General features: G+C 37.9%; 1 protein-coding gene across 6 annotated transcripts in view; it reads right to left on the bottom strand.

Annotated features, from left to right (window-relative positions):
• ROBO2 (roundabout guidance receptor 2) overlaps positions 1-16,397 on the bottom strand; it is a 432,478-nt gene that overhangs the window by 24,856 nt on the left and 391,225 nt on the right. For all 6 annotated transcript variants that reach the window (XM_079322619.1, XM_079322621.1, XM_079322618.1 and 3 more), the window contains 3 exons: positions 13,815-13,971; positions 7,786-8,046; positions 4,310-4,524 (listed from right to left, as the gene is read on the bottom strand). In XM_079322619.1, coding sequence (XP_079178745.1) covers positions 4,310-4,524; positions 7,786-8,046; positions 13,815-13,971 — 633 coding nt within the window. The remainder of the gene's footprint in view (positions 1-4,309; positions 4,525-7,785; positions 8,047-13,814; positions 13,972-16,397) is intronic.

Consider the following 16,397-nt stretch of genomic DNA (forward strand, 5'->3'; position numbering starts at 1 on the left):
TCAAGCTGTTAGAAAAGAAATGCACATAGAACATTAAGTAGTTGCTCAAATGTTGCTGAGCAGTAAAATACTATGATAAAGTGGCAACTTGCTGTGTCTCTATTACTTCTTCAGCACTAAAATTAATTTATGATCAGTCATCAATTCATTTACATGTCATTTTATGCTAAATCTATCGTTGCTGATGAATGCATATCCCTAGATCCATTAAGCTAGAGTAAAGTCTGTGCTTTATAATATGACCCTGCTAATTGTTGCATTACCATTTTTATGAGATACAAAAAGTAGCAGTTTCCTATTTTCTAAGCACATATTTAATCCATGAAGCACATTCTTCCTATTAAATGCAATCTGTCTAACGGCTTATAAAATAGAATCTTTTGCAATAGGTATCCCTAAGCAAATCAATACAAATATTGAGTTCTGCCATGGTAAAATATGGCTTATGAAAATGATATTGTGCAGTTTTTGAGAATTATTCCATTTGTGCTCAGACACAGTGAATGAACATCCTTTTTCCATACAGACAGTGATCAGTGAGTCTTTTAATCAAGACCAAAACATGTCAAATAAGGGATATTCTTCCTTGCTGAGCTATACAATCTACAAAGATTTTTATAATTTAGATCTATATAATTCTATTGGAAAAAAAAAATGCTACCCATTTGTTGAGGCACTGTTTACAAGAATATCTCTCTGTTTATATCAGCTTGTATCGGTTTGGTGGAAGAGGTCTTGCTCTAATTTCCATGCTCAAACTCTTCCCTTGGTCAAAATGCACCAGGACTGAAGACACAACAGCTCTCACCACCAGCTTCACTGGTGCTGCAAGAGGAGGAGATAAGGAGAGGGCAAAGAAAACCCCCAAACCATAACAATTTGACCTGAAAAAACCTAGGCTTGCTCTTAGTGATTTCAGTGAGAAGCAAATTAATTTCTTCTACAGTCATCATATGCAATTAATTAAGTCTATTAAAGTAGAATAATGCAATGGACTCTTTGTGGCCATTCATGCCATAACTCTGCACAGCAATTCATTATAAAGGCAAACATTAAACATAAGAGAACACAAAAACATATTTCCATGTGTCTCTGAAAGCAAAAAAAATAACCCTAAATAATTATGAATTAAAAGTGAGCAAAAAAATGTTTCAATGTTTTAGGTTCTTTCTATTTTATTTTTTTAAGCAGATCCAGTGACTCAATATCCTAACAAACCATACTGGGAATGAAGGAAAATGTTAGCTTTAATTTCATATTACATCCCAGAAATGTGCAAATCTAAACCTTCCTCCTTGAGTACTCTTTGTGATATCTGGAGAATGTTAAGATACAGTTCCTGTGCACTCCTCCTTTCTTTTCACTTTATTATACACATCAACATTATGTCTCTGCCACCTGCAAAGAGAAAAGCTTAATAGTGCAGATTAAACCCTTGTCTGAATCCTCACTTAGCTGTGACTAAAACTCAAGGGCCTGGAAGACAACTTGACTTTTAAACAGTTTAAAGGAGCAGCACCGTGGTGTCAGAGGGATTCAGCAGTTTGTGCTTTGGCTCACACAGTGCCAGGGCTTCCCCTGGGAGAATCCCACATTTGGCACTGCAGGAAATCCTTGTTCTCAGCTCAGCCATGAAGAACAAAGCCCCATTTCAGAGTGGGTATTGCTGAGGCTTGCTAACAGCACAAGGTGAGGAGCCTCACCCTGCTCCCTCCACAGCAGCTCTGTTTGCAGGAAATCTGGACCAAGGGATGTCAATTCAGATTTCCCACAAACACTGAACTCCCAGGGCACTTCAGAATGAACAGAAACATTGCTTCATCTGGGTCAGCTGTTCTCATTTGCCTCTATTTCTTAATATGTTTAGAGAAGTGAAAATGTGATCTGTAAATTCCTAGAAAGATGCTGGCTGAAGTCACCAAGTTTACATATTCTCAGCACAAGCAAGAACAATTTAGTTGTTCTACAGTATTTTAAAAGCAATCAAATTGAAGAATGAGAAACAGCTTGGGAACAACTGAAGCAATTTGCTACACACTCCTTAACACCATCAAATAAAGTCTAGAAGAGTTAATAGAAACGGATAAACAAAAATTAAAATTCTCTTTTGAAAAACAAAATTTGCCCAAGTATAAGAGGCAATTTCTTTCCACTCTCATGAAAAAACTAAGCCAAATACAAACTGTTCTAAAATCAATGTTTTACCCATATATTGACAAAGGACAACAGAAATAAATTAGTTATTTGGAGATTTTGCCATCTTACAGACCCTTTAGGCTAACACTCTGGGTGTACTTCTGTAAGACTATCATTCCTTGATTAAGTCAGTCTAAATATTGGCTAGGTTCTGTAGGGGCAGTCTATAATTTTGCTTCCCTTCCAGCTGCACATTTCCTGCCTGCAGTGCCAGCACACATCTTGCCATGCAGTAAACCAGAGCAAGGAACAGATACAGCTAGTAATTAAACAAGTATAAAAAAAAAAGCAAAAGAAAAACCTTAATTTTCAGCTGCATGAGGCCACTTGAAGTTAGTGGTGGTGATGAGAGGAAGTGTATTTAGATCACCTTAAGTATATTCCCAGTCTACAATATCAAGTACTGCCCAATTTCTTCCAAACTGCCAAGAAGCCTTTAATGCTTCAGTAATTGGACATTTAACACTCCAAAAGTTAAACAAGATTTTAAAATATAACAAGTTTGAAGGTTATTAATAAAAGTATAAATTTTAGTAAGCACTAAAGTTTCAAATTGGAGCAGGAATATAATTATTCCTTATTTGCTCTAGGAAGGGTGGTTCAAACTTTCCCATTAGGTGAAGATGCAAATGTGGAAACATTCATTTTCTGATTTGCAGATGCATAAGCATTGCCATATTAATATATACCAAATGAAAAATTTATACCAACCTGTTTTTTTAAAATTTATTTATTGCTGTTCTACCAGTGCAAAACTCTTAGTGAATTGGTTCTGAGCCATTAGTGAGATATGCAAAAATATGCAGAATTATAGCCTGAAGGAGATTACACTAGAAATTCAAGCAAAGTGAGTTAACATCCTCACGCACTAAAAAGTCAACTTTCTGAATTCAGGGATTTAAACTTTAACTCTATGGCCTTCAGTTTCATCTGGATTTCAAATCACAGCAGCAGAGATACAATTCTTAAATCTTAATTAGATTGGCAAGCAGTCTGGCTCTAGGGTGAAGGAAAACCTGGAAGGTGGGATTAAGCTACACACTATTTCAGGGAAAGGAAGAAAATACAGTATTGATGCTCCATCACTGTCATATTCCTACAGTGTTTTCAGGATAGCAATCTTTAAGTATGAGTGCACAGGCCTTGGGATTGCAGAGGTTCAGACAAAAAAGGAATTCAGTGGTGCTATGGTTGTTCTGAACAAGCCTCCCTTAAGGTAAAACCAGCAATCAGTGTTTGTCTGCTGAGATCAAAACTGAAATAACACTGTGACATTGGGGATATCCAGCACACTTTCACATTATAAACACAGAACATTATACAGAGGCCCTGGTTCAACCTGAAGAGAACTACACTGATGCTTGCAAAAAGTACATGACATCCATATAAAAATCTGTGTTTTTAAACAACAAAGTCTTTCACTGCCTACATTTCACCAACAGCAATTTAATTAATTCAGATTCTGTGCATTAGTTTTTTACTGCAGGCCTTTCTAGGTCCCCTTTGATGATGCCAAGGCATGCAAAGGACAGGAAGAAGCGAGGGAAGGAGGGTCAGAATTATTTAAAAGATTTTCTAAAAGGGAACAATTACTTAATTCAGCAATACAAAATATGTTCAAAATACACATTTTCCTATGTAAATGTTGCATTTACTCTAGAAATAAATGTTGTGGCAATCTAGCTATACTTATTCTGAAGTCTTTAACTTCCTTGTGTTCATCTGGGAAAGCATTTGCCCAGCAGAATATCTAAAAGTGCTTTAAGATAGCATTTTTATGCTGCTCCTGATTTATGAAATATATATTGCTAAGCTGAGGTCTTCCCCCTCCTTTTTATGTAACTGCCTTGCTTCTCTAGTAGAATGAACCTTTCATGAAAGCTAGGATATAACTGAATTTTCTTTCAAGTCTTTAAAGCTTTTTAAAATTCATGAATTTCCTTATCATTTTGCAGCAAAGCAAAGTATTTCCAAATCCTTCTTAAACTTTAGTGTTTAGTATTAACATTTTAAATGCTACAGAAACCGAGTGGAATAAATTTTCACTTAGCAAGTGTCCAAATGGTGATGGACTTACTGGTAGTAACAAGATGGTGTTACTGAATTTGGTTACCTGTCACAGAGCTGTCTAGATTGTCCATACTGGAGCCTGGAGTATGCTCTAGACCTCTTAGTGGCCTACTGATTTCTACAGTTTCTTCTTCAAGATCATCCTCATCGTCATCTTCATCTGGAACATCTGTTTCCAAATCTGAAATAAGGTTCCCAGATACGTATCCTAGGGGAGGAACTGGAGCCTGAGGAGGTTGTGTATTGCTTTGGATGTGCCTACACAAACAAACAGGAAAAGTTATCAGAATGGATGAGACTTTGCAGCCCATGGTCAATAAAACACAAGCCTTACAACAAGTCCTGAAGTAGATTTACAAAATGTGCTTGGTTAGGTCATACTCAAGAAAAGTCAGTTCAGTTATTCACCACAGCTCCTAATACCAGAGTGCCTGCACACTTTCCATTCATAAATAAAAAGAATAAAGATGAAATCCTCTAGGATGGGGAGGGTCAGGATTGTCTTCCCACAGATGAAGAGCAATAGACACAGAGGCTGCATAAATCAGGTAGGAAAGCCATGGAAAAGCACAATTCTGAATCCCAGCCTAGCATGTAAGCATCTCACCCAATATCTCACCCCTTGCAAATCACACACTGAACCAAAGTTAAATCCCACTCCTTCCACTTAAACAGATGCAGTGCCTGAAGCAAAAGAGGAGGAAATGGCCAGTAGGACAGAAGAAATTTTCAAGTCCAATTAAAGCATCATCAGCCAGGCCTTTTCATTTTGCTTTATTCCAAGAAGTTTAATTGATTTAACTGCAGCAGTATTAGGGCATGCATGTGTGAAATTACTGCATGCAGCAATCACATTAAAAAAAAAAAAAAGAAAAAGAAAAAGAAAAAGAAAAAAAGGCACCCACAGGATAGCTAAATGGCCAAAGGCAAGAATGGGATTCAGAGTTTGATTTGCCTGGTCTCTGAGAGCAAAGAACACCATCAGCTTTCAGGGCAGCATTCCCCACAGCACAACAGGTACACAGCAAGCTGTGCCAGGCATGACTGGCCTTGGCACAAGAGCATGTACCATGCTTGAAATGATAACTTAGGCATGTGGGAATCCTTGGGTGTCTCTACATGAGGTGCCATGACCTGATTTGAGTCGGCAGCACTCTGGATGGGATCCAGGATTCTGCTGATCTCTTGCTTGGGCATCAGTAAAACTGAAGAAATTACAATTGTCACCTGTTTGGCTCACAACTATAATACATTTCCAGTGGAAACTTTGTGATGAATTATTGCCTACATGAATGAATTCTCTTTATTCAATGAGCTTTTCTCTTCTTTTTTTTTCCCCAATTTCATAATGTAAAAATATCAGATATGAGAAAGTCGTGGTAAATGTTATGTACCACTGGTAACTTTCTCCACCTCAGTGTAGGTTTTAACTTACTGCTTATTCTGAATCTAATTTCCAGAACAAGTGCTTCCTTTCTGACATACAACCTCCTTCTGATTAACAGTTATTGAACACTTTTCTGCCTGGACACCAGGTTTTTAGTGTTCTACACAGTGTTCAAAACACTGGGGCACTAAAGGGCACTACCATCTAACTAACCCTCAATAAACAGTGTGATTAGCTCCTAATCAAGCAAAATGCTTAAGTATATGTTTAATGGTAAGCATGTGATAGAACAATTGAAGTCAATTTCTCATGTACTCACAGTTAAGCATATACTTAAGTGATTTGCTGGATCAAGGCCATAATGATTATGTACTTTTCCAGTAATCTCTAATGGGCTCTTTCTTAAATTCCTAGTTGGCTGATCTCTGTATTTCTCAGTTGCTACTCCCACAGTAACCCATCTGACAGGTCTCATTTTGCTGTTCACTTTTACCCTGTCTCTGCAATGGACAGGTTAACTTTGTGAAAATAAGATTAAAAAAATATCCTTCCTAGTCTAAACAATGCAGGGCTTTCTACTAACGTTGACTAGCATGATACAAATCCAGCCAAACAACAAAAGTATGTTAAAAAATTCCATGTCATAAAAATAATTTGCATGTAACAATAACACTCATCATTTAGCCCAATACCCAAAAGGTATGAAAAAAAGGTTATTTAGTTTTGTTTTTTTCAGGGATTTTTTTTACAGGCATGACCTTACACAAAAGCAACATTAAAATCTGTATAATCCTAAATCCATTATGAAAGCTCCCAATCAATTTTCATTTCTCCAAAAGGGAGCAAGGCCTTTGCTGCCAGCTGCATGAGGCTTTGGTGCAGAGTCCTGCTCCATTAGCCACGCCTGGACCAGTCTGGAGGCTTGGAGGGCACAGGAAGGACAACAGCTGCAGGATGCAGCAGCCACTGCCTGTGCTGGCAGGGTGAGCATCTGTGTGCTGGCTCAGAAGGCAGTACCTTCAGCAGGCCAGGGCTGCTGCTGCCTGGGATTTGGGTCTGTCCCCCGGGCCCAGGTGCCCTGTTGATGGAGTGCAGATTGCAGACAAGCCCTGAGGCTTGCACAGTGCCCAGGGAAAACAGCTGCCTTTGGCTTGGCACCTCCTGCCTACCTGCCTGATGTATTTGTGGCAGCTCAAGCTGAATAACTTGGTGGCTTTATTTACCAGGGAAGAAAGGCTGCTCCTCTGCTGGCAGCGTGCCATTCATAACCAGCTCTGCTCTGCTCCACTGAGAGTCCTGGGCTTTGTCTGGCTAGAAGAGTTTAAAAGGACAACTGCTGCTCAGAGAGCACCCAGGAAGCAACTGACCTTCACCACATCCCCAGCCTGGTGCAGTTGACAAGTTCTTTTTCAGTCCCTGAAGATACTGCTTCTGTTTGTTTTGCAGGGGAAATGTTACTGTGATATTTGCTTGTTCTCCCTTTAAACAGGCATAAAGCACTCTGAAACACGAGATCCATCCTGTAAATACTAACAACTTGCTTTCTGCTGTTTCTGGGCTTTTCCTATGAGTCAGAAATTCTCATAGTAGTTCAAAGTACAGAGATGCAAATACTTCATTCTCAAGTGACACAATGTAAAAGCTGCCACATTGCTATTTCAATTATAATACTATAATTATATTATAGTCAATTATAATTATAATTATTTTTAATCAGGAATTCAAAATCTTATTATTTTTGAAAATCCTAAAAAATTCCTGTCTTCTGCTAGCCTGAAAAGAGAGCACTCTCACTGTATAAATGCTGTCAAAAGGTGAGTATTAACTACTTATCTAAACACGTGCAAAATTTTGGAGTAATATTGTTTTTCCATGCTTTCAGACAAAATTTAGCACGTTACCAAGTATTATGATTCAAAAGTACATAGGGATGTGTAAGGCCTTCCAAGTGTGAGTAGAGCTCTGCTATTTCTTCTTCCATTTTACTTCTTTAGAAACATAATTGAAACACTGCTGAACACAGCCATTATTCACGTAAAAAAGAAGTGTATTGTTGTGGTTATATTATTATAATTATTACTACTATTATTATTTCATTTCCCTGATTAGAAGTGACCCCTTCCAGCATTTACCATGTCTGCTTTGCTATATCAAACTGGTAAGCCCTTGTTAACTCATCAAGGTGAGCTTGGAGCATTGGCTGCATCTCCTCTCGTGGGGAAGGCGTGAGGGTTGCAGTCGACTGTTGCCCGAAGGAGATGGCAGGAGATGAAGCTACTCCCCGGACAGGAGGGGTGGGGACACGATCATCATCTTCTTCAAGCTCATCCTCCATGCCCTGATGCAGGTAGGTCTGAACTGGCAAGGGTGGACACCAGCCATCACTGTCGTATCTAAAATAAAAACCAAATAAACTTAGTGCATGTCAAAACTTATCTCTGCTGCACAGTAGAGAGTATAGAGGGCATACAAGATTTCTGCTACAGAAACCTTGCACACAGTGTGAATTCGAAAATTTAATGAAAATAGGGTCATAATTGCTTAGATTGTTCTTGTTGAGACAGTTTTATTTTTTTCCCACAACAGCTAAGCAACTTGAACAAGATATGCAACAGAAAAATTACTGACCCATTATCACATTCGTTAATGGTGATTAGATAATGTTACACCACAATCAACAACAAAAATGAACTAACTCACTTCTAAGATCATTACTGTGGGAGAATGAATATTGACCTAGACATGAAAATAGCAGCAATCTTAAAAGGCAGAGCAAGCTTTATGTAGTAGCATTTACACAACTATTTCACAGAATCCCAGAAAAAGCTGAGTTGAAAGGAACCCACAAAGATCACCAAGTCCAGCTCCTGGTCCTGCACAGCACCATCACCAAGAGTCACACCACGAGCCCAAGAGCATTATGCATTTATTTCCATCCTCCCCTTTATCTGTCTATAAATCTACCATTTGTTTCTGGTTTGGAGTTCAAATGAAAAGCTACACTTCCCTCATAAATTCCAGCTGCACATGGGTATCTCCTATGATGTGCAATACATCCATGTCACAGCAGCACTGACCCCAAGCATATGCTGTGTCACAGCACCAGCTGATAAGGTACATTAGCACACATGGTGACAGCTCTGCCAGCACCCCACCTCCTAACCAATCTGTACTGGGACTTACCTAGACAGAGCTACATTTCTGAACACTTTCAACACACCTGCCCAAATAAATGGAAAGATTAACCACTAGGAGAATTCTTGAATACCAAATTCTTCTCTCTTCAGAGATAAAAAGTGTCCTGGTAGGAGTTGGTGGTTTTTGGTGCCCTATACCAAAGGTGTAAGGGGTGGTGCTAGAAACAAAAGCTTTATATTTTATTACCACTTCTTACGTGAGTTTTTCCAGCAAGTCAATTTTTTTCAGTCTCTGTACTCACTAGAGGACCTTTCAATGCAGTGTTGTACTACAGTATCATCCTGGGATGCTGTCCCTAAGAGACTCTGGCATCATTCCAGGTGGATAGGCCTTAGTGACTGTGGTAATTCCCTGAGCATTATCTCCCCAGAGTAATTCCCTAATCTGAACACAACTTCAGTTTTACTCAGCTTTGCTGACAACCACACCACTCAAATCTCAACTGTCTACTTTTCCATCTTCAAAACAACCAGTCAGGCACCAGTCCCTTGAGCATCAGCACACATTTCTTAACTCCTGGTGTATTCCAAAACAGCTCAGGATACACAGCTGCCTTTTTTTTTTTTTTCCCCCCTTTCAAAAAGCAACCAGACAACCAGAAGCTCTCACAACTCCTTCACTGTCAAACCATCACACACTCTAAAGACCATTTCCCAAGCATCATCCAAGTCACTTTATCTTCTTTCCACCTTCAAGGACTGCTGACAAGGTCCTTTTTTTCTGCAATGCAGGCAGGCAATGCATTGTGCTACACAGTTAATTTCTCAAACCAGCTTAAAAATACTCCTTTAAAGCCTCTGATTTGGGAGGAAGGATTTACCAATTTCCCAGAGAAAAATGAATTACTGTCAGTTTTCTCAAGTGTGAAGCCAGATTATAAAAAGGCTGGGAACACTGAGATGGAGAAGTTGCAAAACCTGTGTTATGAACAGAATATTCACTTTCAGCAAAACCCAAAGATTTCTTAAACTAACTAAACTACTGTTTCCTTATTCAGAAGTCTGTAGTCTGTATTTAAATGTACAGATTCAGGACAGCTAAAACAACCTGACTTAATCATCCAGAAGTCCATGCAGGATATATCTGGTAATTTACACTTCTATGAATGTAAATCTCTATATATGTAGATAGAACCATAAATAGATACACAAACACAGATGAGCACAGAAATGAAAATACAGGCTGCTTCCTAACATCTGGCCTCTGAGAGAGGTTGAGTGATTGATCATTACCATTTTCATAACACAGAGATTTAAGAAAATGACATACTCATCCTTAGCAAACAATTAAGATATGACCAGCTGTAATTTGTCTTTCAAAACAATATTTACTCAGGACATTTGCAACCGAGGCTGAAGGGACCATCCTAAATCATGCTGCTAAAAATGTGCAGTGCAACAGTTCTCTCCCTTCCTTTTGCTCTCTCAACCTCATGCTTTGCTATAATGGCTTCTTTAAAAGGGACAGGGGAAAAAGACACTCCCTGGTGACTTTCCAGTGATGAATAAACGAGCTTTGGATGTGCTCGCCTTCTGACCCTGCTCGCTTCAAATTCCCAAATGTTCAGCTTGATAGCAAAAGGTTTTTTAGTACAGAGGTTTCTCACTGAAAAGTTTCTGCACAAGTACCATATCTTAACCCAAATTTTGTTTGAAATGGAAAGCAGCCTAAGCCTGAAGTTCAGGATATTGAGATTCGATATTTCAGGTACAAGAACCTTTGTCTTCTTAATGTAAGGTGTCTAAAAAGCCTCAAGCCCTAACCTTCATTTTAGAGAAAAACGAAATAAAAATAAAAAATCCCCAAACCTACCAGACTGCATAGCTACTAATGTCATGTAAGTGATAGTTACAGAAACATCTGGTACCAACACAGTGATTGTTGGCACATCCGTGTTCTTTTTTGTTTTCTCCAAAACTCCATGTGGTGAAAATGCAAATTTTTTCAAGTATACTTATTGAAATCTAAATGCCTGAACTTCATTAGCAACCTCCAATTCTAATTTCATTGTAATCAAGACCCTAATAAGTTCTGGTTAACAAACACGAGTATCTATTTTTCTAATGAGTTTTATTGTATTGTCAGCACTTCTATTCTATAGCAATCTTTTACTATTAAAAAGCCTGATTCATTGCACTAATAGATTTGTTCCTTCAAAATATAAACTAAAGGTGATAGACACAGGGCACATTCTGTAAAAACTGTGTTTCACTACACATACTGTTGCAACAAATGAAGTTTCCCTCCCTGGAACTCACCAGAAAGGACTTTTGAAGTAGAAGATACTATTTCCTTTACTTCTCCTAAAGACAGACAGTAGGTATCAAATATACTGACATTCAGCAGCTAATATTCCATTTTGAGGTATAATCAATGGCAAAAAATAGAAATAACCAAATAACAATATGCTACCAATATGTTCTGGATTGGCTCAAAAGCATGCATATTATTGGTGAAAAATCAAAGATAATGAGTAAGAAATGAGCATTTCTTTACTGTCAAATTTACATAAAATCAAGTAAAACCATCTCCTCTGAAAAGGGGGAAAGGGGAGCATGTCAGTTTGGGAGCTACTATGGGAAAAGAGAAACTTAATTGGTACAAACAGGCTCTTTGCTGAGGTTAAACAGGAATATAAGAGATCCCCAAAGCTACCACATTATATTACAGGGCTAGTTGGAGCAAGATATTCACTTTTCTTTCTGCAGTTTATGGGAAAATGGAGGCAAATGCCAATCATAGTGCCTCTGGGAAGAAGATGGTACAGAAAACTGAGAGTATTTTTTCTGTGATACGTCAAGTTAGATTTTTGTGGGTTTTTCTGTTTTTGGTTTTTTTTAAATATCACTTGCATTGTGGATTATCTTTTGCAACTTAGAAGTCCACTAGTGCTTATGAGGCCACTAGTAAGCAAAACTAGGTGACCTTTTTAGAGTTTTTTGGTGATAATCACGCCAATGTAACTCACATTTGAATTTAATTGTTATAGAAAGACACACAGAAAAACAAGTTTCTGTTTAGATGCTGGCCTCCTTGTTTTGTTGCTCTAAACAATCATATTTTCTAAAATATTGTGAGAATTGCATTAATGTGTTCAGTTTTTCTGACTGAAAGCTCCTTTTTCAGTTTTAATTCATAATATAATTGCATTTGCATGTAACTGATTTTAAAATTAAAACACTTTGAACTTGTCACAGATAGAGTAAATCAAAACAAGAATAACAAAACAGTTTAAAAATGTGGGTTTTTTAACCCAGTACATCCATGTTAAAGGCAACATAAGGAATGTAGTTATGATTTTCCCTTTTAGCATGTTAAAAAACCACAGACACAAGATCAACCCTTAAATACAGAAGGATCATTAGCATTGGAAGCATCCTGAGAAAGTATGGACATTGCAAATTCAGCCTTCAGCAAAGGTGGCTGCAAGTCACTGTAGCTCCAGACTGAGATGCTAAGTCCAACCTTCACATTTTTGCTGTTTTTTGGTAAAATGCATGTTACAAGGTCTTGCTACCACCACTGCTAATGAGACATTACAAAAAACCAGAGAAGAGTAATTCAAAACATGCTCAGAGGAAAAGCTAAGGTATCTCCATTTACTTTTAGTGCTATTTCATTGTTCTGAAGAAAATACAACTAGTTTGCCTTCTATTGCATAATTGTTCTACTTAAATGGCTGTACATGTGTTTTAGGGATATAAACTGATAAAGACAAAATTATTATAGGGTGAAACAATTTTAAATTTATTTTAGCCTCTTGTAACAATACAGAAGACAATAATTATATGAACTTTTTGCCTTACGATTTAAACAACATTCACAATCAGTAAGGTTATTCATTTTTCATTACTTTGAAATTCTAACTCTAATACAGCCTGAATGGGCCTTAATTTTAAAAAGAACTTCACTAACACAGTCATTTATTGCTCATTTTAAGAGTCAAAGGAGTTGGTATAAACAGAAAAAATATGGGATTCTTCTAATTTTAATTATGAAAGTAGTAATGATCAAATCACACTTACAATTGAGATAACACTTAAAATATTTTTATTCAGTAAAGCTATTACAATATATTCTTAAAAATGTTTAATCCCTAGGAAATATTGATTAATCCATGTATTGAAACAGACAGAAATTCGTCCCTGATAGAACAATTATTCTCAAGGGCTCCAACAGAGCTACCCACAGTAAACTATGTTTTTATATACCCTGATTTACCTCCAGAGTTTGATAACCTGGTATATCACATAACAACACTTTATAAAAAGCATTTCATAATCACTGTCTGTATAGGAAATGTCTCTTCCCTCTCATTCAGCACTTCCTGTGTGATTTTGTGTCCTTGAGAACAAGTTAGAGCTATGCAAAATTATGTGGAAGGTTCCAGAAACCTGAAAGTTGTTTGAATAATAACAAAAAAAGCCTATAATTAGCATGCCTTCCTCGACTGTGAAATTTCTTCAAAAAGCCGATGAGAAGATTATTATCCATTGGTTGATCTTCAAAAATTAATCCAATTTGGTAGAGTTTTTTTTTTTTTTGTTCTGTTGGCTCTAATATTTTTAAACATCAAAGCAGTGAAAAAATACAGAGAGAGCCAGATTATGTCATCCTCACTCACTGTGAGTCCCATCAGCTGCATGCCATCCCAGAATTCAATTAAGCTACCTGTGAAGTGAGATATTTCTCAGCATGAGAAAGCATTGAAGCTCTACATGGTGATGAAGCAAGGTCACTTTTGTTTCCATCTTCAGTCATTATCCAGAGGAGCTGTTCAGACTTTCCTCCTCCATAGCCTCAAATAAGTCAACAGGATAAGGTGTTCTCTCTCTCTTTTTTTTTAACAAAACAGAATAACATTTTCACTTAACAAAATAATAATAAAAAAAAAAAATAGAAAAGGACTCATTTCTGCATATCAGAGATTTTTCTTCAAAAGAAAAAGGAAAAAAAAAATTACCCTGCTTCTTGCTGATCCACCCCATAGTGCTCCAGCTCTGTGCCTGGAAGAGGCTGCACAGGAGGGGGTGGGAGGGGGACACTGGCCCAGGTTGAACCATTGTTTTTCTGGGGCTTGGTAGTATTTTTATTTTTCTTCTTCTTCCCTCCTTTGCCACCTGCAAATCCAAAAAAGAAAAATAAAATGTTAGAGCTATAATGTGGAATAAAAAGCCAGCTATTTACATTTCTTTGACAGAATTCTGATTCCAGAGCATATGTCCCAAAAAAGAAGACTTATTTATATCTCAGCAGAATCAGCATCAACGTGCTAATGCAGTCACAAGGTTATAAGTAATAATAGAATGGTATGGGAAAATATTCCCAATATTTACTGAAAATCACTTCTTTTTAAATCTCTGTACCACAGTAGTGCAGAAAAAAGGAAAGACAGGTTTTCCTGTATAAGAAATATATTTCCTGATTTATTCATGTGCACTTCATAACTTCTTGAATTCATTCTTAGATAAAATTATAATAAAATAGCAAATTCTTTTACATGTCAGAATCCAGCATGATTACAACACAGTTTTGCATAATCACTTTCTGTGGAAAACACAGAGGTTAAGGACATAAAAAAAAAAATCGTCATTGGAGTAAAGAACTTTTAAAACAAGACTAAATAGTCAAAACAAAAGAAACAGGGCTTTGTTGATAGGAATTTCCTAATTTCTGTGTGGTTTTTAAAAGCAGGAAGTAATTTGAATGTTTTAGGACTGACTATTTCACAGGATTCAAATATCTTGTGCCACTATGGAGAAGAGGTTCTATTTCTGATTCTACAGCTCTAATGCATGAAGTAGAAATGAAGTGAGGAACACATTTTGGTTAAACTCTCTGCTCTTCTCTTATGGTCCTTGCATCCACTTCTCCAGCTGAGACACTTGCATTTGTGGGAGTGTGATCTTACAGAGAAAGCTCTCGTCCCACTTGCTTTGCTTCTTTCATTTTGCCCTGACTTCTTCTTCTTCTCATTAAATAAGAGCAAGAATGGCTCAACATTTCAAATCCCTTGACTGCTTGGGGAACCATCTATTTTTTTGAGTTTTGTTGTGGTTTTTAAACTCTGTTGGGTGGAGGAATGGTTTGCCAGATGCCTTTTCAGTGGGGTACCCTGAGTGGGAGTGCTCTCGCTCATCCCTGGCCTGCTGTAGAAAGCACAGACTAATCAATCTCACTCACTGACACCTCTTGATGATTTATAAGGATCAGCCAAAAAAAACCCCATGTAAAAATGAACCAATGAATCAAGAAAGCCACAACTGACTGGTCAGGGAGGGTGGCATGATGTGCACTGGCAGGCACTGCCCTCTTTGCCATGGCTCTAACTTTAGGCAGAGAGAAACACAGGATTGTTTAGGAATTGCTAGTGCAATTCTAGCAATAGAGACAAGCTCCTGTCATGGGACTTCTTTGTCTGAGAGAGAGTGGCTTTCTGTTACCTTCAAATATCAGCTGGATGAAAACAGGAACAAATACAGAGGGAAGAAAAAGGTGATTCTGTGACTCAGAAGTAGCCAAAATTTCTCTTTTCACCTCCTGTTGTGCCTGCTAGAGACAGGCAAAAGGCCCAACAATGTTTCTAATCGACCTGGCTGGAAGCACTTTGCTTTCCACTACTCAATTCCAGACCAGAGCTCTTCCTTCCTTGCTTTGGAGTATTTATAGTAAGTCCAGCCAAGATCCTGTCATTCACTATGTGTGAACTGAGCTGATATTACTTCTATTAGGATGGAAAGCAGGCTCTTCCTTCCATTTGTAGCCTAGCAGAGAGGGCATCTTTATTGAAAAGGGAAAGAACATTTTCACCAGTGAAAAGAAACCCCAGTGACAATGGAGGTAGAGGAACAAATACATGAACCTTCTGGAGGGAAACTGAAGCTTTCAAAGCACAGGTAAGGCAAAAAAGTGGAGTTATAAATAGAATCACTGAACAGTGCAAAGGAAGTACATTAATTTTAATTTGTGGAACATGGGTAAATGTTTTTAAAAGTCAGCAGGAGTAGGAGTCAACAAGAATTCAGGCAGGAGGGGCTGCTTTAGGAGAAAAGCACATGCATGTGGGTTTTTTTTGTTGCAGGAGGATTTAAAGTAGGAATACATGGAGAAGGGAAATGCAAAGAACAACTTCACCTTAGAGATTAGTTGAGATGGAGAGGAAGATTTTAGAAGTGCAGCATCTTGATAATCTTAGGAGACTGGGCATGTGGAATGCTAGTATGGGAGTCACTTGGATTTTGGGAGTTTCCAAGAGAGAAATTAGAGATAATGAAGATATTAGAGGAGTGAGGCAGAGAGACAAGGGACTTGTTTAGATGAAGAAATGAAAGAAGAGAACTCCAAGGTCATTGCTGGTAGGGAAAGCAGCCTGCACAGTACAGTTGGGAGGGAGATTTCTCTTCTGTCCCCACAGGCAGAGTTACTCCAGTGTCAGACTGGTGGGACAGACACCGAGCACATAAAGCCTGATTTGTGTTTGAAAACTGATGCACCAAAGCCTTGTTTCCCCATAGCAACAAAGCTTGATGCTTCAATGTCTCCTCAC

This window comes from Erithacus rubecula, assembly GCF_903797595.1.
Source record: "Erithacus rubecula genome assembly, chromosome: 1".
Lineage (NCBI taxonomy): Eukaryota > Metazoa > Chordata > Aves > Passeriformes > Muscicapidae > Erithacus > Erithacus rubecula.